Raw genomic sequence first — 24,639 nt, 5'->3', positions numbered from 1 at the left:
AGCATCCGATGATTGCCAAGAAAACAGGAGAATCCTTCATGTTACAGCAGTGATGGCAAATCTATAACACGCATGCCAAAGTCTCAAAGATGCTTTTTCCTGAGGCAACTGGACTTTCTTGATTTTCTTTGAAGACGTTTCATCCAAGAAGCTTCTTCAGCTCTGCCAAAGTTGACACACCACATTTTGGGTGACTTGGCAACTATTTTAGAAAGCATGTCCCGTTCTTGTGTGATTTTTGAAGGCTGTACAGGCCACGTAAGAATGGGGCGTGCTTGTATGGCCTCCAGAAGGTGTGCAAGAAAGCCATTCCTTCACATGGTCTCCAGAGCCTCTGAAAACTGTATGAGAATAAGGCATGCTTCTGCATAGTTTTCTAATGCTGCAAAGGCTATAGAAGAGCACTCTTGAAAGCCGCTTCAACCTGGCACCTGGCACTGTCTCAGGTAAGCTGTAGGGAGCTGTCAACAGAAAGAGAATACCACCTGAAGGTTTAGGGTGAGGGGATCACATACATGATTGGACTGCATTTTTTAAAAAATAAATAAATGAATACATAAAGGATTGTTTCTCTTTTGTTTGGAGTGGTGGTGGGATGTCCTGCCAGCAGTTAAGTTAGTTATTTTCTGAAATTTTGACCCATCAAACTCAGAAGGCTCATCATCACTGTGCTGCTGCAAGTTAGAAGACACAAGGGTTGTATTTATTTTGGCAAAGTAAGAAACCAGGTCAGGAAAAGTTAGATGATGTCAAGCTATTCTCCAAAGCACCTGAAGGCAAGACAAGAAGCAACGGATGGAAACAGATCAAAGAGAGAAGCAACCTAGAATTAAGGAGAAATTTCCTGACAGAACAACTATTCAGTGGAAGAATCTGCCTCCAGAAGTTGTGAATGCTCCAACACTGGAAGTTTTTAAGAAGACACTGGACAACCATTTGTTTGAAATGGTATAGGTTGTCCTGCTTGAGCAGGGTGCTGGAATAGAAGACTTCCAAGTCCCTTCTAGATTCTATTCTATTCTGTTTTGTTCTGTTCTGTTCTGTTCTACTCTACTCTACCCTACCCTACCCTACCCTTTGTAGTTTGATCTTCTTTCCTGTTTCTGCACCTCCTAGATGCATAAGTTCATCCACTGCATGTCACAGAATGGACTCATGGTTTGAGACATCTTATTTAGATGGCACCTGAAGTAAATGAGAACCCGATAGGACTCTTCTTTTATTGTTAGGTTACATCTAGTTTAGCCTTCAAGTCTGCATGACATCTTTAAAAACAATGTTTTTCCAACGTGAGTTATATTGAAGACATAAAAACATTAAAAACCATTATATAAAAATTGAGGTCAAGAACAGCAGCAACAATTATAAAAAAAATATAATAGCTGTTAGATGGGAAAAAATAACATAGTAACAGAAATCAGATTACTGAAATAGTATGTCATGAATATCTCATTAAAATGATTTCAATACAAGAGAATTAGAATCAAAATTGGAGAAGGATTTTGAGTTTCTTTGGTGCATAAATTGGGAGTTGGTTTTACTTACTCTTTTATTTATTATATTACCTGTACAAGTTTATTTATATAAAATAAATACAGACAATGTTTCCCATTCTGGATAGAAGATGTATTTTAGAAAGAAAACTGGAAAAACAAAAGAAGTTGGCATGGAAATATCAACAGTAGTCACCAAATTTTCCTTGACTTCTGAAAATATTTCTAAGAATGTTGTTTATAATAGTGTTTTTTTAAAATCAAGTGTTAAGGGAGAGTAGTGCTCAAATATCATTTTGGAGAAGAAAATGTACCAACAAATCCTCTGTTCCAGAGAACAGTTTCAAGATAAGGTTTACTTACACTAGTTGTGATAAAAAGAAGCATGCAAAATGCGTAAAAATTGTTTATGTGGAAGAGAAGAAATTATAGGATAACTATGAAGTGGAACGTGATAACCCTAAAGAGATTTTATGAGCACAACTTTTGATATGGCTTCCAAACCCAAGGATATGGATGGGAATTATGTATATTTTCTTTTGTACAATTTTACTGTTTTTCATATCATCAGAATTCGGTTGGTTAGTATATATCAAATTAACTACAGAGAACAGTATTTGGGGCCAGCTAACTTACCAAAAAACTACACAGTGCCAGCTGAATTCTAGAATTCCAGCAACACAAAATATCACAGTAAAACTACAATTAATCTGATTATATGTGAATAGAGATTCTCAGTCATCCAGGTCATGGTTATCCCAAGGTGCCTTTTTCAAAAGACAACTGGACTTTGTTTTCCCTGAAGATGTTTTGCTTCTCATCCAAGAATCTTCTTCAGTTGAACTGAAGAAACTTCTTGAATGAGAAGAAGTTTCTCGGATAAGAAGCGAAATGTCTTCAAGGAAAAACAAAGGAAGTCTAGTTTGGGATAATCTGATTATGCTTTCAATTAGGGAGACTTAGTCAGCCATTTTTTCCCTTCTGGGGGTTATTACAAAATTCTTCTGATTTATGCTGTCCCCTATATATTCATACACCTAAGGAATATCTGAAATTAGAAATGCAGAAGATTGAATTGGGAAATGACATTTAATGATTAAAGCAGAAACCTCACCCTGCCAACAAAAGTACGTATAGTCAAGGTCATTGTTTTCCCAGTTGCAATGTATGGATGTGAAAGTTGGACCATAAGAAAGGCTGAGCGACAAAGAATTGAGGTCTTTGAATTATGGTGCTGGAAAAGACTCCTGCGAGTACCTTTGGACTGCAAGGCATTCAAACCAGTCAGTCCTAGAAGAGATCAACCCCGACTGCTCCTTAGAAGGCCAGATCCTGAAGCTGAAACTCAAATACTTTGGCCACCTAATGAGAAGGAAGGACTCACTGGAGAAGGGTCTAATGCTGGGAAAGATTGAGGGCAATAGAATAAGGGGACGACAGAGAATGAGGTGGCTGGATGGAGTCACTGAAGCAGTAGGCGTGAGCTTAAATGGACTCCAGAAGATGGTAAGAGGACAGGAAGGCCTGGAGGAATGTTGTTCATGGGGTCGTGATGGATCAGACACGACTTTGCAATTAACAACAACAACAACAACATTTAATGATTACTTGCAGAACGCCATCATTTCAGACCCCCAACATGAATGGAAGTCCAGTGGGCTCGCTAACAATCAAACAGCAACAGGCAATCTTTATTTAAAGTGCAATTTTGTTTTAGAATTTAAATTGGAGTTTTAATTCCTTCTGGAAACATATCTGGAAATTCATGATTACATACATGTAGAAACTGAAGAACAGAGATAGTCAACCCCATAGTCCAACGCATGATGAATAAGGAAGTAGATGCTGCTTTCTGCATGTGAAAATACAACTCTTTAAATATCAAGCAGCTCTATATGCTAAATACATACATACATACATACATACATACATACATACATACATCTACTTATCATCTCATATTCCATGCAACAGCACTTGATTTGGTCTTATCACCAGGTACAGATTGTGGACAGTGTTCAGGATCCCACCTTTTTTGTCTCCCTTATATATGTATCTCCTTTACATGTATATGTTTATTTTTTTTTCTTTTAAACAACTCTGTAATCCAGTGGTTCTCAACCTTTTCCGGCGGGTGCCTTACCTCCCTTGGGCTGGGCCAGCTGGTGGTCGACCTGCTCCGTCTCTGCCGCTTGCCAGCTATGCCTTGGCCGGCGCAGGGGGCGGAACTACACATGCGCAACGCTCCAGGGCAGGGAAAGTCCTCGACTTACGACCGGTTGGGTAGTCCTCGACTTATGACCGGTTTAGTCCTCGACTTACGACCGGTTTAGTCCTCGACTTACGACCGGTTGGGGTCGCAGCATTAAAAAGGTTGAGAACCACTGCTGTAATCCCTTGCATCAGGGGGGCTGTCTGAGCGACTGAATGGAATTTGAGCATTTACTGGCCGGATGTCCTTCCTGATGCCTATGGGGAGTTCACAGCAGACAATGACTTATTGCGCCCAAAGTCAGAAATATCTGCCACTATCTGCCACTATCTAAGATCAAAATCAGAGCCTCCTGAGGTAAGAGCTCCACCTCTAGGCCACCGTGCTGCTCACATGTATATGTCATTATAACCTAATGCATTCTGAGTGAAAAGGAAATGAAACAAAGGATCCTACTCTTTAAGGGAACTCAGTAGCAGAGATGGGCTCATGAGATTAGACTAAATTCTTTCCCATTTCCATCTGTCCATCAATTATTAGATTACATACTATAGTAGCAGTGTACCTGGGAGCTCAAGGGGATGAAAATATTAGAGTTTTCTCTCCAACCCCAAAGTGTTCTGATAAATGAAGCAAACAAAACCAAATCCCTTTCTCCAAATCTTTCTCCACCTTTACTGTACCCATCATAAATATTGACTGTCTGAGGTAGTCTTCATCTCATTGTCAATATTAGATGAAGCCAGTGAAATGAGTATAAAGTAGACTGGCAACTCTGTAATGGGTTCAGCAATCCACAATGAATTTTCACCAAGAATAATTGAATTCCTTCAATTCCTTCCTTCCTCTATCCAACACCCACATAGAGAAATGTATGTCTTGCCTCTTTGTCTCTAACTTCCAAGATTATCCACTTTGTTTTGCAGCGGTTTGCCAAAATCTCAAAGGTATAAATGAGTATACAAATCTGTACCAAATGCAGAACAAACTGTAAAATAATGTACAAAGGAGAACATTCATCTAGCAATCCTACCACACTATTCATTATTTGATATTGGAGCTAGGCTGAAACTGACTAAAAATCTCTTTGATACAGGGACAAGATCAAAGCAGGTAGATTCAATAAACTGTGTAAGTCTCTTTTTTTTCCCCACACAGCATGTTTGAAGCAATTTCCTGGAGTGACAGGCTGTGTTTCGTCTTCCTGTACATTTAACCTCTAGATCTGGACAGCACATATTTGGGTTAGGCACATTTCTTTAGGGAATACTGGAATGGTTTCTTCAAATGACAGTTTTCTAATTATTCTGTCAAGCATCAATCTGTGAAGTTTCTAGATTCCTCAGAGCCCTGAGTGACTGGGCAATCAGTGTTTTACTTATAGCCTAAACACCATATCCTCCAGAACACTTCTTCTCCTGCTAAAGAAAGGAGGGGAAGAGGGAGTAATGGGAGACGCTATGGGTGATGGAATTTCCAAGTATACTCATCATCATAAATTCAACACGTCATAAAGTGCAGCTTATATTCAAATGCTAAATACAGCACCTGATTTTAGCATTAAACCTTTATCAGTGTTTGACAACAAGTGGAAGCATGGAAATCTTTCACAACCAAATTTTTGTTGCTGAAATGCTAGGGGTAAAGGATCATTCATAATTCATAAGTCCATCTTGGGACTGAACTTGACCTGGAGGCTCATGTAGAAACATCTGGCCTAATTTCAGGACCTTCTTTATTTTTCTTTACGTATACCGTACATTGATTTCAGTTCCACATTCAATCAATTAACAAAACAGAATGTATTATGCAGTTTTTGAACTAAACAAAACAATTCCTTCCTGGTTTGGCTAATTCCAACTACTGTCACTTCTTCATCTCTTGCTTCCTGTGCCAATGTTGAAATATTCTGGGGAACTCAAAATTTTAATATGAAAGCTAAATGGATTATTAGTTGTTTAATGAAAGGAAGAATCATATGTTTTAGATTAGACACATCTATTGACCAATTTGGAGTTCTGTATAATGGCAGTTCACCCTTATGACAAAATATGGAACATAATTCTACTAAACCACGAATGCATAAGCTTTTTTGAACAGAAAGTCACTTTTGGCCTTGGAATTGTATGCAAGGAACTGTACTCCAAAGCTAATGGGTGGCACCAGAACTGAATTAAACTAATTGAATTTCATTAGATTTATAATTAACTAAATTAAACATATTCAATATTGTTGTCTCAGCAAGTTGTAGCACCCAGGCAATCTTAGCTGACCTAAAAAAAGCTGAATGTAGGATCAGGTCTGGTTAGGGAAGCCTAGGCTGTAAACTAAGACAAGGAAGTAAAAAAACAAAACAACTGCAAAACAACACAAGAGAAGCCAGTGGCAAAATACTTCCATATTTCTGCCAAGTAAATAGCATCAATGTGTCTGTATAATTATCACAAATGATGCTTGTATCAAGGGAGTCTTCAGATCTTACTATGACAATTACTCTTCCTACTGGTATTGAATAGTCTCTCTCTCCCTCTCTATCCTCACTCATTAAAAATTACAATTTGATGGAAGATTTTGAAAATCTCTGTGGAGTGCTTGGTGAGGGGGGGGGGTTCTGGACTACCGCTTTTACAGCTCTGTATTACACCAAAAGAAAGTATGCTCAGCTCATGTGGGACTTTGAATCAGGATCAATATGCACAGTACTGTGGAACAGAAAGATGAGCCTTGCTCCTCTTTTCATGCATATAAGATTATGATTTTGCTTTAATCTTCTTCAAAGGAGGATCAGTATGTAGGTAGGGAGGTGGGACATATTAAAGAGATGATCCGGTTTTTAGTAATAATTTAGAATTGGCTTTTTGGTCAAAAGACTTTTGCGGCCAGCAAATCATCCTCATCTCTGAAATACATTGTAAGATATTCTTGCAACATCTCACGATATAAAAAGAAGCAGATAAGGGCATATGAAATTTCTGATTAAAAGCAAGTTTTTTACAATACACTGAGCACATACTCAATCAGCAACTGAAGAGGAAAATCTCTAGGGAGCAGTAGGAACTAAACAATTCTGATAAGGTTTCTGTGACTTTTCCACAAACAGTAATTTGTTCTTTTATATTTCTTCAATGAAAAGTCATGCATTGCAGTCCCAAACCCTTTAAATCAAATGATTTGCTGGGTATTGAGCATTCACAAGTTTCATCACCTACTATAAAATATTGACTCTGTGCATTTGTTTCCCTCCCTCTAACTGTTCTCCAATTCTTAACTATAATGGATTTTTTTTCCTCCCTTCTCAAAGGCTGGCTTCTTAAGGCCTGTAACAAGATCAATAAAAGATTGCTTAATCAGGATGTAGCTTTAAAAAGTTAATTCTGCTCCCCCAATGCATAGTTTTAAAAAAGGGGGAAAAAAGAACCCTGAAAAGAAGGAAACCTGTAGAAAAACTCATTTTTAACCAGCACCCTTTTCTGCTTCCTGGTGAAATGATTAACATTCAAATAAATAAATAGCAATCCTTCCGTCAACATGTTATGTATTTCTGCCTTTAATGTACTTACTTTAATCACCCACACTTGACATTACCTTGTCAACGTAGATAAAGCTGAGCTGACTCTCCTGGCTTAATAAAATTCTCAGTTGGAGTTTGTGAACACAATTCAATCTGGCAAATGCTTGTCAAGCAAATGAAAGATTTCCCTACCCCTCCCAAACATGGCATTTCAACAATGATCTTTACTTTTCTTCAAAATCCCCAACTGGATATATCTATGATTTCTTTCAAATGCAAATGGTTCCCCTTAGGATAAAGATATCCTGGTATGCTGGTGGCCCACTTCATAAATGTTGGAAGCTGACAACTCGCTCTGTTCTCTTGAAGGGAATGCCTCTCCTTCATCTTCTCCATCCTGGGTTTTAAGTAGAATGGACATTCTGTGCAAGGGGGTGGGAAGTGAATAAATTCATGACAAGCCTGGTTCTTACTGAAGGTGAAGAATTGCACAATCAACCCTTCATACATGTCTCTCTACTGATTGCTGCTGTCACTCCTTTAGCTGCTCCAAGCTAAAGAGGAGGGTAAGTGCTGTACCTCCACCGCTTAAATTGCTCTGCCAACAAAGTAATTTTCTCAACCAGCTTGAGCAAAACCAGCACTGTCCTTTGAAAATTTGTTTTCCCCTTCCATAAGCAAAAGTAATTCTATGCAACGCCATCTATGCTTCTGTCAGGCTTCATTCAAATGCATAGGGCTTGTTCAGCGCCCAAGTTATTTCTTTTTTACAACTTTTACACTTGGCACAAGACATCTAGAATAGAATTTCTCCATTTCTTCCCAACATTTGCATCCTGCCTTTCCTAAGAAGCCTTACATAGCAGACATTAATAAATGAAGGCCATAATTCAGGTTAAGAACTACACAATGAAATATATATATATATAAAATGCACCACACACAGATTTGTGACTTACTGAGCTTCTCTCTGTTTTGCATATTGGTAATATTTTTATCACAAAAAGTAGAAGTATTATAGGCATGACTGCTGTCAATCTATGCAAATATTCAGGTCAGTTAAGAAAATCTCCCCTCCCTATTTCTCCACAATGTAAGAGCCTAAATGTGAGAGTTTGAACAACGTACAAGAGGAATATTTCCAACTTTTACTTGCCATAGGACAAGAAGCTTAAAAGCCATTTAGTCTACAATCTCATACATGTCTATTCAGAAATGAGTTTGAGACTTCTATAAGATTGCAACTGTTATCAACATACAGATAATCTAATTATACAATTTAACTATGCAGAGCCCTCCTCCCCCCATTTCAAGTTAGTAAACAGTAATATTTTGATTGTTGAGGACTAGAGTACACTATACAGACAGTTTTCTCTCTTTTTTTCACAGCATGAAAACCCAGTGTTCGTATAGCTCAGAAAAGAAGTCAGCATGGACATGGTTCTAAAAAATATAGAAAACAAAAAGGGGCTTTAAAGTCTTTCCACGGTGCCAGTTACTGAATTAATTAAATATATAATATGCAAAAGAATCTTAAAACATAGAATATTCTGATTCTTCCAAGTACTATGATTTACACACGGCTAGTGTGTAATATTTTACACACTAGCCGTGTGTAAATTTTAATATTCCCAGCTTAAAGTACAGCAATAAGGCTGAAACTGCATGGGATGCCGAGGGTGTGAGGGATGATAGGAAAGCAGCAAATAAAATGCTGATATTAGGGATAACAAAGAACAGGAGAAAAAGATTTGTTTTGAACTTGAAACAAGCCATTTATATTCCACAAGTTCTGCCTAACTGTTCTGGATTGGCTACAACAAAAGAAGACACAAGAACCAGAACTTTTTGATGCTTTAATGTTCTAGAACAAAATCAGCGCCCTGCTTCTGCTTTCAATATAAACTCACACGGTTGCTATGGAAACTAGCAGTTTAGTCAGGGTCAGGGAAATAACAGCAGACAAGGAGTGTACTCTAAAGCAGAGCCTCTGAAAGAAGCCTGTCTGAGTGGTTTTGCTTTTAAAATGAGCACACAGAAGATTAGTTAAAATCCAGTCTTGAGTTCCAAGAACCAGGTTAATATTGTCAGCCAGTCCAGAGCAGAATGCACACAAACATCAAAGTGGAACCAGAAATCAGACAGTTGCTTCCAATGAGGGATCATGAGTCATGGCTACTTCTTAAATCAAGGGATTTAAACATTTAAACATTTTACAAAAAGTTTCCCATCTGGTCTGCCTGGGAAGACTGACACCAGTGGACCATGAAAGACTATTTGTTTTATTTTGCTTTTTTTCAAGCTTGCTGATAGAACAGTGAAACTGACAAAAAAACAAAACAAACAAAAAAACCAACAGCAGGAATTGTAATTTTTTCTAGAAGCCCAAACATCAGATATAATGCTAAACAGCATCTTGAATTGGATTTGGAAGCTTGCTGGGAGCCAATGCACCTTACACAGCAGCAGTGTTACCTGAGTGTATTGAGAGGCACCAAAAGCTGCCTAGCTAGCTATGCTTCTGACCAATTCCAGCTTTTAATGTTCTTCAAGGGGAAGCCTATATAAAGTCCATTGAAGTATTCCAAATGGTAGGAATGAGTCACAATGAGCAAGGCCTCCTGATCCAGGAATAGGCACAATTGATGCATAAGATGGTGCAAAGGCCCTCTTACCCTCAGCTGCCACCTGCTCTGCAAGCAGGAATTGTGAGTCTAAGAGGACTCTCTCTTTGACAAGAACCAAGCAGTTAAGGCTATAGTGCAAAAAACCCCAGAGGACATCGTTCCAGAAGGATGTCTCCATGTAGAAGAAAGGCCTCCTAACTTTAGGATATCCAGAAATATGTAAAGGTTGAATCATAAGCTACTTATACATATTCAGGTCCTTCTACAAATCCCTGTAAACCATTATTATTGTCAACTCTACAACGAATATGGCTGCAGCCATCTTGGTTGTTCTAGGTTGCCACATAAATGGGAGAGGGTGTGGAGTATCTTTGCTAGTCTAAACAATTCTGTGTCCCTGGGAACCAAGGTCATTCTTTGGTTAGACTAGCGGGATGGGCGTTTTGGAAGAAAGCCCACCAAACTATTCTATTGGGGAAATGTAGCTGATTTCATAGCACTGGGGTGGGAGGTTTATTTTGTAATAGTGTAAGTCTTTGGAGGCAATTTCAGACTTGGTTTCACTTTTGACTGTGCCAATATTTTGTATCCAATAAACATGTTCTTTGAGGAAATCTCAAGCCTCGGAGTTCTGATTTATTTAGCTCTATCTATCAGAACCCATGACAATTATTTTATAAGCAAGTTATTCTGAACTATTTTTTCCCAGATGGTGTAAGAAATCTTAAAATGCTATTACATAACAGAAGCTTAGACAGGTTTTCATGGAGGTTTACTTTAAGATGCTACATCTGAAAATGTAGACCACCAACTATGCCTTTTAAGTCCTTTAATAATAGCCATGGAGAGTACCAGGAATATACCCCTTAAAAGAATGCAGTTACTGCAGATGATTTGCTTTTTATTGCCCACAAACCAGGGCCATTTTATGACAACCCCCTGCCCTTCACCCAATACTTCTTTTCTGAGTACTTCCTGGATGCCATTATTCAGTCAATTCTGAATCCATCACTTGTGTCATTTAGCCCACATGTTATCATTTTATTAATGAGGATATTATGAGAAACTGGCTGGCGTGTTTTCTGAGATCAAAGTACACCCCCAATGTATTATATTAGTTATTCTGCCAGAAAAGGAAATAGGGTTAGTCTGACATTACTTGCTGGTGGCAGCCAAGAATCTGTATGAATATCTTCTCTTTCACAACATGATTTATTTCTGGCAATCTGCAGCCTCCTATGGTTCAATTAAACTCCAAAGAAAATTCTGTCTTTTTTTTCAGAAGGAGTCCTACTGTCATTGGAATTGTTCTGCTTGCCACTGGCATTATTGGAGAATTTCTTATTCCTCTGGGGAAGTTCAGATAAATCCTTTATTTTTTTTGTCCACAAATATGAAGGACAATCTTGAAAGATCATCTATATCCAGTTCTAATATTGGTTTTTACTAGGGGGGTAAAATTCTATAAAGGAGGAATTTTCAACCAGTGGCACGGGTACCACCTGTGGTACATTGGCACCTGGCAGGTGGTACGTGACCATCCTAGAAAAGTGGTAGCGGGGGAGGGGAATGAGCTGAACCGGTGGCAGCGCCGCACAAGCCTGAGTGAGAGATGGCTGGAGCTGCAGGGCTGTCAGGGCTCAGCGGAAGCACCAGGATCTGCGCTTCTTTGGGGTTGTCAGGGCTCAGCGGAAGCGCCAGGATCAGCGCCAGGCTCCAGCTGGAGCTTGTCGCTGATCCTAGCACTTCTGCTGAGCCCAGAAGAAGTGCTGATCAGCTGGAATATTGCAGCATCTCTAGGATCTTGTGATTTACATTCAGATGCTTGGCAACTGATTCATATTTATGATGGTCACAGTGTCCCATGGTCATGTGAAGTGACCAAAACCTGCTGCACCACCCAGCAGACAGGGGAAATAAAAACCAAACACCCCCACCCCACCCCCGCTGCCAATCCTCAACTGAAATGCTCACAACAATGAAAACCTCGGACAGGAGGAAGAGCACCGCTGGGTGGGCAGGTAGGTGTCTTGTTCAGCTGTGGCTTGGGGGGCACTTTTTTCAGTGCCATTGTAACTTCGAACAGTCACTAAGTGAACTGTTGTAAGTTGAGGACTACCTGTACTTCATCACTTTTTTCCTTTTTTTGGGGGGGGGGGTCATCAAGTTTTTGACACCTTGCTAGGCGACTGGTGGTACTCGGATAGTGCCATATCCTAAAAGTGGTACAATGGGTGAAAAGATTGAAAAGCCCTGCTATAAAGTATTTTGGTGTCTTATTCACACTGAGCTGCTTATCCACATTTCTACTGACGTAGGACTTTGTAACTAAGTTTGATAAAACCTACATAAGTACCTTCTCCTAGTCTAAGCAACCTGTTATGTTCATTTTTTTAAAGCGTATTAAATCACTTTTCTATCCAATGGATTGAAAAATGCTCACACAGCAAACAAAGGTTTTGCCTTGAAATGAGGAAGGACAGCACACTAAATCATGGCAAAAAAATGCTTGCTTCCCAAAAGGGGAGTGGAAAATGGAGAAACATTCTGAAACAAATTTAAATGTACTGAAAAAGAACAACACACAAAAAAGAAAATTGCTTTCCTGAACTTGTAGTTGTCAGTAAAATACAGACTTTGAGAAAGTGCTGCACCAAAATCATGGATGAATAAAGAGTATTTTAATTGCATTTATTATTTTTACTAAGAAAAACTTCAGATTGTACAACCAGGCACTGCAGAAAAAAACTGCACAAATAAATAAAAGGCACAATTCAGAATTTTAAAATACATCATTTTATTTTTTCAAAAGATCAACAAAAAAAAAACCACCTCTTTACAGGATCTAAAACTAGTATATTCTCACTGGAAACAAGCTCCAGAAACAGGATAGATTTTTTAAAGCAATTTTAATGTTGTCTTTTTTCTCTTTTTTTGACATAGTAAATTCTTCTCCAGTAAGAATTCTGAAGTGAGAAGGCTGTTTTTGATATTTTAATTATAGCTCAAATTATAGATCCCCATTTGGTATTTTGTTTGTATCTCAAATAAAATACTCCCATTTTTCTAGAAAATTTTCCACACTAATGTAGTTCTATCTATCTATATCAGTGGTTCTCAACCTTTTTAATGCCGCGACCCCAACCGGTCGTAAGTCAAGGACTTTTCCTGCCCGGGAGCGCCGCGCATGCGTGGTTCCGCCCCCTGCGCCGGCCGAGGCATAGCTGGCAAGCGGCAGAGATGGAGCAGGCTGACCACCAGCTGGCCCAGCCCAAGGGAGGTAAGGCACCCGCTGGAAAAGGGGAAAAAATGGCGGACAAAAAAAATGGCAGACAAAAAAAAATGGCGGACAGCCTTGCTTGGCGACCCCCATGAAATGGTCGATCGACCCCAAATGGGGTCCCGACCCACAGGTTGAGAACCACTGATCTATATGGTTGCAAGGTGCTGAAAATGACTTGATGCCATATAATCAACCAACCAATCTTTGTCTAGAAAATGTTCCAAAATAGTAATAGCAATAGACTTATATATCACTTTACAGTGCTTTACAGCCCTCTCTAAGCGGTTTACAGAGTCAGCATGTTGCCCCCAACAATTTGTGTCTTCATTTTACCGACTTCAGAAGGATGGAAACTCAACTGAGTCAACTTTGATTTGGTGAGAATCAAACTGGCGGCAGTTGGCAGAATTAGCCTATAATATTACATCATAACCAATGCGCCACCACGGCTCTCCTTTTTTCATGAAACTTTTAAAGGTTAAACCCTGCATGTCTTTTGCATATGGAATTTGCGGCAATTACTTATACTATGAGCAAGTGTACAGCTTGGGGACCTCTGACTTAGATTATTGAGTCCAATCTCTTGCTCAGTACTAAAGCACTTTTAGCAGATGGTTGTTTCGCCTCTCCTTAAAGACACCCAGCGAAGGGGAAACCATCAACTCTTTGAGTAATTGTTTTTGACACTGAACTGTTGCTATTGTTGGGAAGTATATTCTAATGTTCAATCTGAACTTGCCTTTCTGTAATTTCAATTCATTATTCTGCATGATGCATTTTTAAATGATAAAGAAGAAATCTGACTTTTCATCTATTTGAAGAGTATCAGCATTTCCCCTCAGCCCCAAATTTTCTCTTCTTAACTCTTGAAATCTCTTTTGAGTTGCTAATTGCACTAGCTCAGTTACCTTGTCTGTACTGGTTAGGATAACTAAAATAACTATGTCTTCTTCAATGCTCTGAAGAAGAAAATGGTCCTAAATATTTTAAACCTGATTGATATGTTGATAGCTGCTTCATCTGTAGTCAGAATGTTTGCAACCTGTCTATATAAACCATTTTCTATTACAGAAATAGAAATTACCTGCTATTAAACATTCCTTTATTAATTAATTAATTAATTCATTCATTCATTCATTCACGTATTAGATATTTATTCTGCCTTAAATACTTCATAAGTAACTCAAGGCAGAGAATATACCTAATACTCCTTCCTTCTCCTATTTTTCCTACAACAATAACTCAGTGAAGTGGGTTGGGCGGAGAGAGAATGACTGGTCTAAAGTCACCCAGTTGGTTTTCATGGCCAAAGCAGGACTAGAACTCACAGTCTGCTGGTTTCTAGGCCAGCACCTTAAATACTGCACCAAACTGCCTTCCAACAAAACATACTGTACATATTAAACTGTTCTGAAAAGAAGCTGGCATGTCTCAAAACAAAGAACTAGCTTCTAATTTTGGGATACACATATTCTTAAAAAAAAAAAATACTGGATAGCTGTGTCCAATGCTTTAGTAGTATGCTCCATGTTAAGCTTGGGGTAAGAAGTTACAGAAAGTGATGGACATTATCTTGCCACTTTATGATCCATGGCAACCACTTTGTGATAACATTACATGGTCTCAAACTTCTAATTATCTTCACCAGATCAAACGTTTGCCTGGTTCTATTATAGCCAACAATTAGTCATGAGTATTTATTCTCTAGTTCTGTAATATCTTAGTAACAGACTTTCCCAGCCTTGCTAATCAAATACTTTGGGAGATTTAAGAACTCAACTTGGGAAGCTGTATTTAGGAATAAGGTGATAGTTTATGTGTTTTGCTAGTAAAGGTAAATAAAATAAAGGTTTACCCTGCCTGACATGTCTGACTCTAGAGGGCACTGCTCATTTCTGATTCACAGTCGAAGAGCCAGTGTTGTCCAAAGACGCTTCCATGGTCATATGGTCGGCATGACTATACCCCAAAGAAACACGAAATGCTGCTACATTCCCACTGAAGTGGTACCTGTTTATCTACTTGCATTTGCATGCTTTCAAACTGCTACGTTGACAGGAACTGGGACAAGAATGGGAGCTAATCCCATCACATGATACTTGGGTCTTGAACTGCCAATTTTCCAGTCGGCAAGCCCAGTGTCTTAACTGCTTGGGCACCGTGCCTCACTGTATTAGTAAACTATCACCTTGTCCCTAAATACAGCTTCCTAAGCATGCCAGGAAATATGGGCTGTAATTTAAGGCTATAAATGCAATGCCCATTAACAATTTTTTTTATTATGCCAACTCTCCTCCAGCTTCCAAGCAACTTCATACTGTGCTCTTCACACCAGGCATTGACGATATTCTCTCTCCCCCCTCCCCCAAAATAAACCCATTTAATAAACAAAAGATGTTTTCACACTGTTCAAAGAATAACTAGGCAATGAGGCGTGTAAAAGATACATGGCTTTTGAATTGGAATGCAAAATACTTGTTAATGACCATAGAAAAATATGGTTGATTCTCTATTACTTAATGACATGCAATTTGACAAGTCAAACAAATCCACTGGTATCATACGGCATTACATCTGAAACTGAATGCTATTTACATTTCATTTCATTTCATTCAGAACTAGGCACTGGGCAATTGGGGGTGGCGAGTATTATTTTCTTTAAAAAGTAAATGCTATTATAGGGTTGTTCTTAGCCAAAAAGTATAATTTATTAAATGTGACATCTTCTTCATTTTCATTACATTCAGTGAGTGTCTAACTAGGAACTTAGGTTTCATTGATTTCAACAGAAATTAAACACACTTTATCTTAACTCTATTTTTCCTAAGAGACCCTTTATGAGGTGGAGTAGGTAGTATTCACTTTTGATTGGTTGTTTGCTTGCAGATTTCTTAGCATTTTTATTATCTCTTCTGAATTGTGTGTAAATGTGTTTTACCTTTATGTGCCCATTGTTGGCAGATTTCCCTGAATACTAAGTTTCCAGGAATTCCCTAGCCCTTTTGGATTTAGCTTTGTCTAGGATGCTCACGGTTTCCCAGTTGAAACTATGGTTGAGTCTGTCCTTGTGTTGTAAGATTAAGGAGTTATTCCTTAATCTCAATTGGAATCTGTATCCTGGGGGTTCTCCTAGATTCACAACTCTTGCTTGATGGAAGGAGTCATGAATCTAGGAGGACTCCCAGGTTACAGACTCCAATGACATTTGTGGCTTGATGGGCCTTTGCACACATTGTCCTATGGTCCAATTGTGCTCATTCCTGAATCAGCAAACCTTGCTTACACTCAGTCATGCCCAAGTTATTTCCAGATTGGACTACTGTAATGTGCTCTACATGGGGCTGACCTTGAAGAGTATTTAAAAGCTTCAATAGATATAGATCAAGGAACAACCAAGGAGAAATTTGTACTCCCACCAACATTAGCAGGCCAAGCTATGTATATAAACAGGGAGAAAATCCCACACTCAGTAGCATTGATGTTGTTATTTAGTTGAGTAATGAAATGTCTGCAAGTGAACAGCGAAGCTCAGAGCGCACCAGAGACTCTACGATCCAAGCTTGAGCTATATATATAGACGTATATATAGATATTCTCTTCTATTGGAAACTTTATGGGGTATTGACTTAAACATAGTAATGAACTGTTGTCTTTTACGCTGTCTGGGAATGCCTCAGATGAACTAGCCTACTTGGCACTGACAGACAGAAACACCAGTTGGACTCACAAGTAATTTAGTTTACTTTGGAATAATGAGCCTTCTATGCCACTGCCAAGCATTTGTTTCAGCTGATTACTGAGAGAAGAAATATTCCGCTTTCTTTCCAAAAGTGATTTGGTTGATATAATTTGGTTATTAATTAGGAAGAAACTACACCTCTCTGCCTGTTAACTACAGTTGCATCTCCAATTCAAGAGACTGCTCACCTGTCCTTCAAGGAATGTGGAACCTGCTCATAGTTCTCTGGGTGGGTTTGGAGGAAAAGTTGTTTTAAGATACAGGGTGCATTAAATTATTCTTTCTAAAAAGCTTGATTTATTTTAGTGGAAAGCGAGATTGCTGCAATTGAGACCGTACAGGATGCCTAATTTTTTTATATCAGCCACTGAAGCTCATATCTTTGCTCCATCTTCCTTCCCGTTTCCCCCATTTTTATTTGTTTAGCTATATATGATATTTCTCATATCATTTACATCTCCCCCATGTAGTCTGTTATGCTAGATAATCCCGAAAGCCACCTTTTATATTGAAAAAGGAAGCTCCAATTTTCTGAAAACAAATTCTAAGAATTTGTGCAACCATAAGGAAAATGATAGTGGTTAAACATATTTTAAAAGGACAAACAATATTATTTTGACACTTTTGACAACTGGAAATGAAACCAAACAGCAGAAATATTTAATGCTACTTTCCTTCATGATTCTGATCACTGCCAGAGACGTTTAAACAAAACAAAAACATCATGAGACCGTCCTCCTAATGACAAAGATGCTCTAAACCTTACTGCACAGAAGTAAACAAAATTAGGGAAAGTGCCACGAGTAAGAAATAAGAAAAATAAGAACAAGAAATTAAAAAAAAAACCAGGTCTTGCATTGCACTTTGATATAATTGCATGCCCAATAAAAGGGCTAAGTGCTAAATAACGAATATTTATTTCACATTACAATTATTTGTGCCTGATATAAAGCATGGTTATGGCAGGGATGGAGGGAGGAGAGAGAGCACTACCTATCAGCTATTCTATTTATGCTAGGTAATGGTTAACAATAGCCAAAATTATGTATGTTGGAGAAATGTCAGTCCACATTATCTTTTCTGAATATGAAAAGATATTAAAAATCAATTTATTTGAAATTCTGATATTATTACTGGTAGCCCTCAGCTTCCGGATAATTCACTTCCTCCTGGGTCTTCTTGGACCCCATTCTAGTACTTTCTGCAAAAAGGGAGCTTGGAGACAAATCAGAAAGAACCCAACAGTGTTGGGTTCAATGGTGTATTCCTCAGAAGGGATATACTATTGCCTTCATCAAGGCAGGCACAACAGCCCCTCACTTTTATTGTACTTTCTTATGTTACTTCTAACACAGAGCATGAACACCCTAGAATTGTCACATTTAAATAAATGATATGTGGGGATATGTGAGCGGTAGGTCATGGAGAAGATCTGAAAAAAAAAGCCTGAATGTCAGGAACCAGATTTTAAAGCATAAGTCAAATACCTTTTCAGCCATTCTATTCAAATAGGTTGGGGGGAGAGGGGCTTCAATTATATGGCAGGATAAGCTACTGTGCAGAAAAAGAAATCAAGGAGAGAAGCAACCTAGAACTAAGGAGAAACTTCCTGACAGTTAGAACAATTAACCAGTGGAACAACCTGCCTCCAGAAGCGGTGAATGCTCCAACACTGGAGGCTTTTAAGAAGACAGCCATTTGTCCGAAATGGTATAGGGTTTCCTGCCTGAGCAGGGGGTTGGACTAGATGACCTCCAAGGTCCCTTCCAACTTTACCATTACTGCTGCTACTACTACTACTACTACTACTACTACTACTACTACTACTACTACTACTATTATTATTATTATTATATTCTTCTAAAACTCTGATAGATTGATTGCAATACATCCATGAAAACCCCCAATTAAATCTTTATCCTTTCAAATTGAGGAAGGGAGGGAGGAAGAGAAAGAGAGGGGAAAAGAGAGATGGGGGGGAGAGAGAGAGGAAAGAGAGAGGGGGGAAGGAAGAGGAGGAGGGAGGGAACGAGAGAAAAAAGAAAAAGCTATCTCAGATGGCTTGTTGGCATGAACCAATCAACCCAGCCATAGCAGTGCCAAAAGGGTAGAAGCTAAAATCAGTCATGAGGAAGCACCAAGGGACTAGCAATTGGAAAGCGCTTCATTTAGAAAGAACCGGAGGGAGAATAACAAGGAACAATAGCTGGAGCACAGAGAACACAGTGAAAGGAATGAGAATTAATGATTTTTTAAGGAAGGCAATAATTTCTTTATGATTTGAACTCTGCAACGTACAAACCTACAGGCACCCGAACAGTACCTGCGTGTCAAGACCTGACATTCCTATTAGCAAGGTGCCCAAAGGCAAACACAGTTTTTAGCAGGCCAATATTTTTTGGGGGGTGGGGGGACGGGGGAGGCAGGCAGGGAGGGAACACACCTTGTCTAGGGGGAAAGTTTAGGAAAGATGCATTTGAAAAGAGCAGCAGAGTGCAGGCAGGAACAGGAGCCAAGGCCGTTTAAAGAAAAATAGAACAAAGGAACAAAGGGGTAAGGAGACAAATATCAGGGGACCAAAGTGTTTCTCTGGTGTTCAAAAAACAAGATAAATATTTTGCAGACATAAAGAGCTGAGGGCAAGCGAGCAATATTAAATAAAACAGATCAATGAAACAATGAAATAAGGAGCAGATAAAACAAGGATCCAACAAAATCGAGACAGAGGTTTGTTTTTTTTAAAAAAAAACGGTCAACGTAAGCAGATATTCCAATAAACCAGCCCTGTCAATCATTTGTCAAGGGTGGGGAGCGAAGCTTATAATACAAAGCCAGCCAGATGTGTTGAACTACAATAACCATAATCCACAACCGGCAAAGTTAACAGGTGTGGAAGTGATAGTCCAATATATTTGAATAGTGTCTGATTGGAAACCCTGTCATCAAGTCCTAATTCCAATAGTTTCCTGAGACTTACCACTAAAATCAAGAGAACATCCATCTGCTGTGACCATCCAAACCAAAGAAACTGAACTAAACTGGCTGCTTCTGTTCTACAATTTAATATCCAACTTTTCTTTGGATACATTTATCCAGAAAAATGGGTGCTCCTTCATCCATAGGAGGTGATTTTTTATAGCTGAAAAATGTATAAAAGCATATATATTCCCCGCTAGCATCGTATCTTAATGAGACGGATGGAGCTGATCAGAATAATAATAACCTAGTACCTGGCAGACTATGCAATGAAACAATAACACTAATAACAGAGAAGGAAACAATAGATAGCAAATGATACCTCTGCAAAGAAAAAGAAGAAAAAAAGCAGATCACCTAGTTGCAAAAGGATCACACAAACTGATGCTTGGAGAACACTTGTATATTCTAATGCTGAAGCATCTGTACAGGCAGTCTTTGACCACAATTAAGACCAGAATTTCTGTTGTTAAATGAGGCAATTGTTAAGTAATTTGCACCTAATTTAATGGCCTTCCTTGCCACAGTTGTTAAGTGTATCACTGCAGTTGTTAAGTGAATCGTGTGGTCATTAAATGAATCCAACTCCCCCTTATTGACTGTGAGGACGCTGCTAAGTGAGGGGATCAGTTGTAAGTCGCTTTTTTCAGTGCCATTATAACTTTGAACAGTCACTAAACGAATGGATGCAAGTTGGGGACTGCCTGTGGATCAAGATTGCTTAGGTCTATCTCAGAGGTCCCCAACCTTTTGGGCACCAGGGACCGGTTCCGTGGAGAGAGGTTTTTCCACAGACCGGAGAGTGCCTGGTTTTTTATGCTGCCTGCATCCCACGGATGGGCTTTGCTTGTTTATGCGGACCGGATGCTGGCATGCTGCGGCTCGGTACTGGTCCACAGACAGGGGGTTGGAGACCCTGGTCTATCTGACTTTTTTTGCTCGTTTGAACTGTTGAGATTTTAGAATGAAACCAGCAGATGAGAAGCTATGGTAAACTGGATCGAGGAGATGAGACTTATAGCTAATACATCTTCAGAAGGAACAGCAGAATTGTCGCAGTTTCACACTTTACATTTTTAGGGTACATTTTTGGATTTAGAAAAACAACACAGGTAGCCCTTGACATTCAACAGTGACCGTTTGAAGTTACGATGACACTGAAAAAAGTGACTTATGACCAATTTTCACACTTACAATCCCATGGTCACGCGATCAAAATTCAGATGCTTTGGCAACTGACTCCTATTTATGATGGTTGCAGTGCCCCATGGTCGTGTGATCTCCTTTTGTGACCTTCACACAAGCAAAATCAATGGGGAAGTCAGATTCACTTAACAACAGTGTTATTAATTTAACAACTGCAGTGATTCCCTCAGCAACTGTGGCAAGAAAGATCGCAAAAGGGGGCAAAACCCACTGAACGAATGTCTCACTTAGCAACAGAAATTTTGGGTTCAGTTGTGGTCGTAAGCCGAGGACTACCGATATACAGCGGTATGTACTAAAAAATCGTCTGTCAAAAGTTTTTTTTTTCTTTTACCTTGGGATCTGCAGTGAGCAATTTGAATGCTTGATACACTTGTGCTTCTTTCACACCTCCGCCAAGATCCAGAAAGTTGGCAGGTTTCCCACCATTAAGGGAAATTATATCACAGGTTGCCATTGCAAGTCCAGCGCCATTTACTGTAATTAAAGAGAATTAAATTGCTGATTTTTTTTTACAAGATGAAATATGAACATATGCAAATGTAGTTCCAAGGTGCCAAAAACAAAAGAGAGAGAGAAAAGATAAAAGAAAAAGAACAGAAGAAGAGAAAGAAACAGATGGAGAAAAATTTAAACCTATGAAAAATTGGACATTTGCTTCCAGGTCCTATGACTCTTATTCAAGGTGTCTCAATTTACTGAGTTATTTAAAAAAAGGGGGGAGGGGGCACAGAAACACTGAATAATAAACTACAGCATAAACAAGCAAAACACCAAATACAGGTAGTCCTCGACCCACAACAGCTTGTTTGGTGACTGTTCGAAGTAACAATGGCACTGAAAATAGTGACTTATGACCATCACAGCATCACCATGGTCAGGTGATTTACATATATTTTTATTAATTTTTATAGTCACAATTCTTAATATTTTATCAGCAACATATTGTCTGGGTTCCAAAATTTAAGTTACTAATACATGTTAAATTCCTTTCTCTCTACCTCATTTTTCTAGCCATTGATAAAAAGTATCCCAAGTTCTAAAGCAGGGGTGTCAAACTGCTGGCCCGCGAGCCGGATGCGTCATGCTGAAACCGCGCGGCAATGGAAAAAAGTCGTGATACGTCATGTGACGTTGCGAGTTTGACACCCCTGTTTTAAAGTATACTGAGCTTCTTTCTCTTTCATTTTCAATGTCAAACTGTCCATTTCTGCACAATCTAGAATTTTTTTGATTAAATCTTCCTCCGTTGGTAATTCTGCATTTTTCCAATGTTGAGCGAATACAATTCTTGCTGCAGTTAATACATGTAATATCAAATATATATATTCTTTCTCATAATTTCCTACAATTATATCTAACAAAAATAATTCTGGCTTAAAATCTGTATGTTTTTTAATAATTTTCTCTAAATATATATGGTTAGAAAAAAAATATATATATTCTTGACCAAAATCTTTTGGCTTTAGGGCATGTCCACCAAAGATGATAGTATGTGCCTGGTTTTTGTCTACATTTCCAACAGTTGCTGGACGTATTTTTAAACAGGTGATTTACATTCGGTTGCTTGACAACTGACTTATATTTATGACAGTTGCCATGTCCTGGAGTCATGTGATCCTCTCTTACGACCTCCTGACAGGCAAATTCAACTGGGAAAGTCAGATTCACTTAACAACCATGTTGCTAATTTAACAACTGCAGTGATTCACTTAACAGATGTGGAAAGAATAGTCGTAAAATGAGGCAAAACTCATTTAACAAATTTGTCACTTAGCAACATAAATTTTGAGCTCAATTGTGATCGTAAGTTGAGGACTACCTTTACTACCAATGTATACTTCAATACTGAAAATGGGTATCGCTTATGTCTAGCAATGAGAAAAAGACTTAAGTTATTCTTCTGCTCCTTCTTATAGTCACCATCTAACTTAATGTATGACTCAGAAATAACAAAAGTGGGGAATAAAAAAAACCCAATCAGTTTCCCTTTTCCTTGTATACTAAGAAAGGTGTCAACACTGACACTGAAACGAACTGAACTGAAGCCATTTTCACTTAGTTTTCCGTTGCCACATATTTAGTAAAGAAGGAGGGAGGGGTGAAGTTCTGGGTTAGCCAAACAATTCTCATGTATGGGAACCAAGGTCATCACTGATAACATTTTGGCGGGCTGGAGAGCTGGGAGGAGTGCCTGTGTTTTCTAACAATTGGTGAATGTGATTTATGACATCTAATTGGGGTGGGAATTGCAACTTGCAACTTTGTAACCAAGGGGAGGGGAATTTAGTCTTGGGTTCACCTTTGTATATGCCGTTATTTTGTAGCCAAATAAAAATGTTCTTTGAGGAAGAATTGCTTGCCTTGAAGTTCTTTTAACTGGTCTCATCTACCGGAACCATGACAAAAGGGCTAGGGAGGGCTGGTGGGTGACCAGGTAGTGGGAGGCTGTTGGAGTCTCTGGAAAAATGATGGAGAACAGGAGGGAGGCTGAGCACCTAGGAAGGTGAGGGTGCTATATAGGCTGGAGAACGTTTTACTGAATCTAACTTCTCCTCCCTTCTTCTTGCATTCAATACAGCAGAGGAGTAAAAGAGTAGCAACAAAAACCAGTTATAAAATCAGAAGAAACTCCATATTTCACGTCTTCATTTTATTCCTTCAGTTACCCAGATCCTTTAGTCAGTTTTGCAGTTTTATGGGCCGTGCCTAATTTCATTAACATTGCACAAAACTATGTTAAAACAATAAATTCTTTCTAATAATATTTTGTAAAACGTTATCCTTATAACAAATTCCAACTACAGTAGTTAGAGTTTTACCAAGACTAGAAAATGTCTTAATTTTTCCTTTTAAAAACTGCTGGGTTCTCTATACCAGAGTTTCCCAATATTTTCGGCTTTGCGGATTGGTTGTGGGGGGGGGGGAGGAGAGAGTATGGTTCCGTGCGAACAGTGAGCAAATATGCATGTGCACACAGCTCTATTTGTGTGAGCAGCGGGCATGTGCATTCGCTGCTCGCACAAATGGAGCCCATGCATATGAGCTTGCACTTCCGTGGAACGGTTCTGAACTGCTCAAGTGCACTGTGGCCCGGGGATTGTAGACCCCCTGCTCTACAGTATACATTAAGGGTTCTTCCAGTTGCAAAAATGATTAGCTCATGAATGAAATAGAAGAAAATGGCTTAGTCCATTAAAATGTCAACTTCTTTTCATAGCTAAACTTTTCTGGTGAGAGACAGATACATTTCAACCAGGATTTTGGACGTGGTGGTCCAAACAGCTGCTTCTAACCCTATGGAATCTCTGAACTTGGAATGCATGATATATACCATCTAATATGTATTACACATTTATTTGTTTTATAAACATGAACAAAACATAATCAAATCAGAGACTTCCGGTGGCAGGCGATTTCGTCGGTCGCAGCTGTTTGCTGCCTCCCGCCTGTTTTGCGTAAAAGCCGGTTTGACAGCCAGCATCAGCTGTCAAACGGCTTGATACCTTTCCCCTGGGCATAAGGGGATAGGTGAGCTGCCCGGGGTAGGAGTTGAGTTCCCGAGTCGTCCTATATGGACGATGTAGGCGAG

At 39.0% G+C, this 24,639-nt stretch overlaps 1 protein-coding gene across 1 annotated transcript in view; it reads right to left on the bottom strand.

Annotated features, from left to right (window-relative positions):
* The window catches only part of LOC107291671 (succinate--CoA ligase [GDP-forming] subunit beta, mitochondrial), a gene marked incomplete at its 5' end in the record, with an annotated part of 94,068 nt that overhangs the window by 57,988 nt on the left and 11,441 nt on the right, over nt 1-24,639 (bottom strand). The window contains one exon of the mRNA XM_015820693.1: nt 21,382-21,524. Coding sequence (XP_015676179.1) covers nt 21,382-21,524 — 143 coding nt within the window. The remainder of the gene's footprint in view (nt 1-21,381; nt 21,525-24,639) is intronic.

The sequence above is a fragment of the Protobothrops mucrosquamatus genome, unplaced genomic scaffold, assembly GCF_001527695.2.
Source record: "Protobothrops mucrosquamatus isolate PMUCROS unplaced genomic scaffold, P.Mucros_1.0 scaffold1162, whole genome shotgun sequence".
In the NCBI taxonomy this organism is placed as follows: Eukaryota; Metazoa; Chordata; class Lepidosauria; order Squamata; family Viperidae; genus Protobothrops; species Protobothrops mucrosquamatus.
Note: the sequence above shows the minus strand (reverse complement) of the source record. Positions and strands in the feature narration are given on the sequence as shown.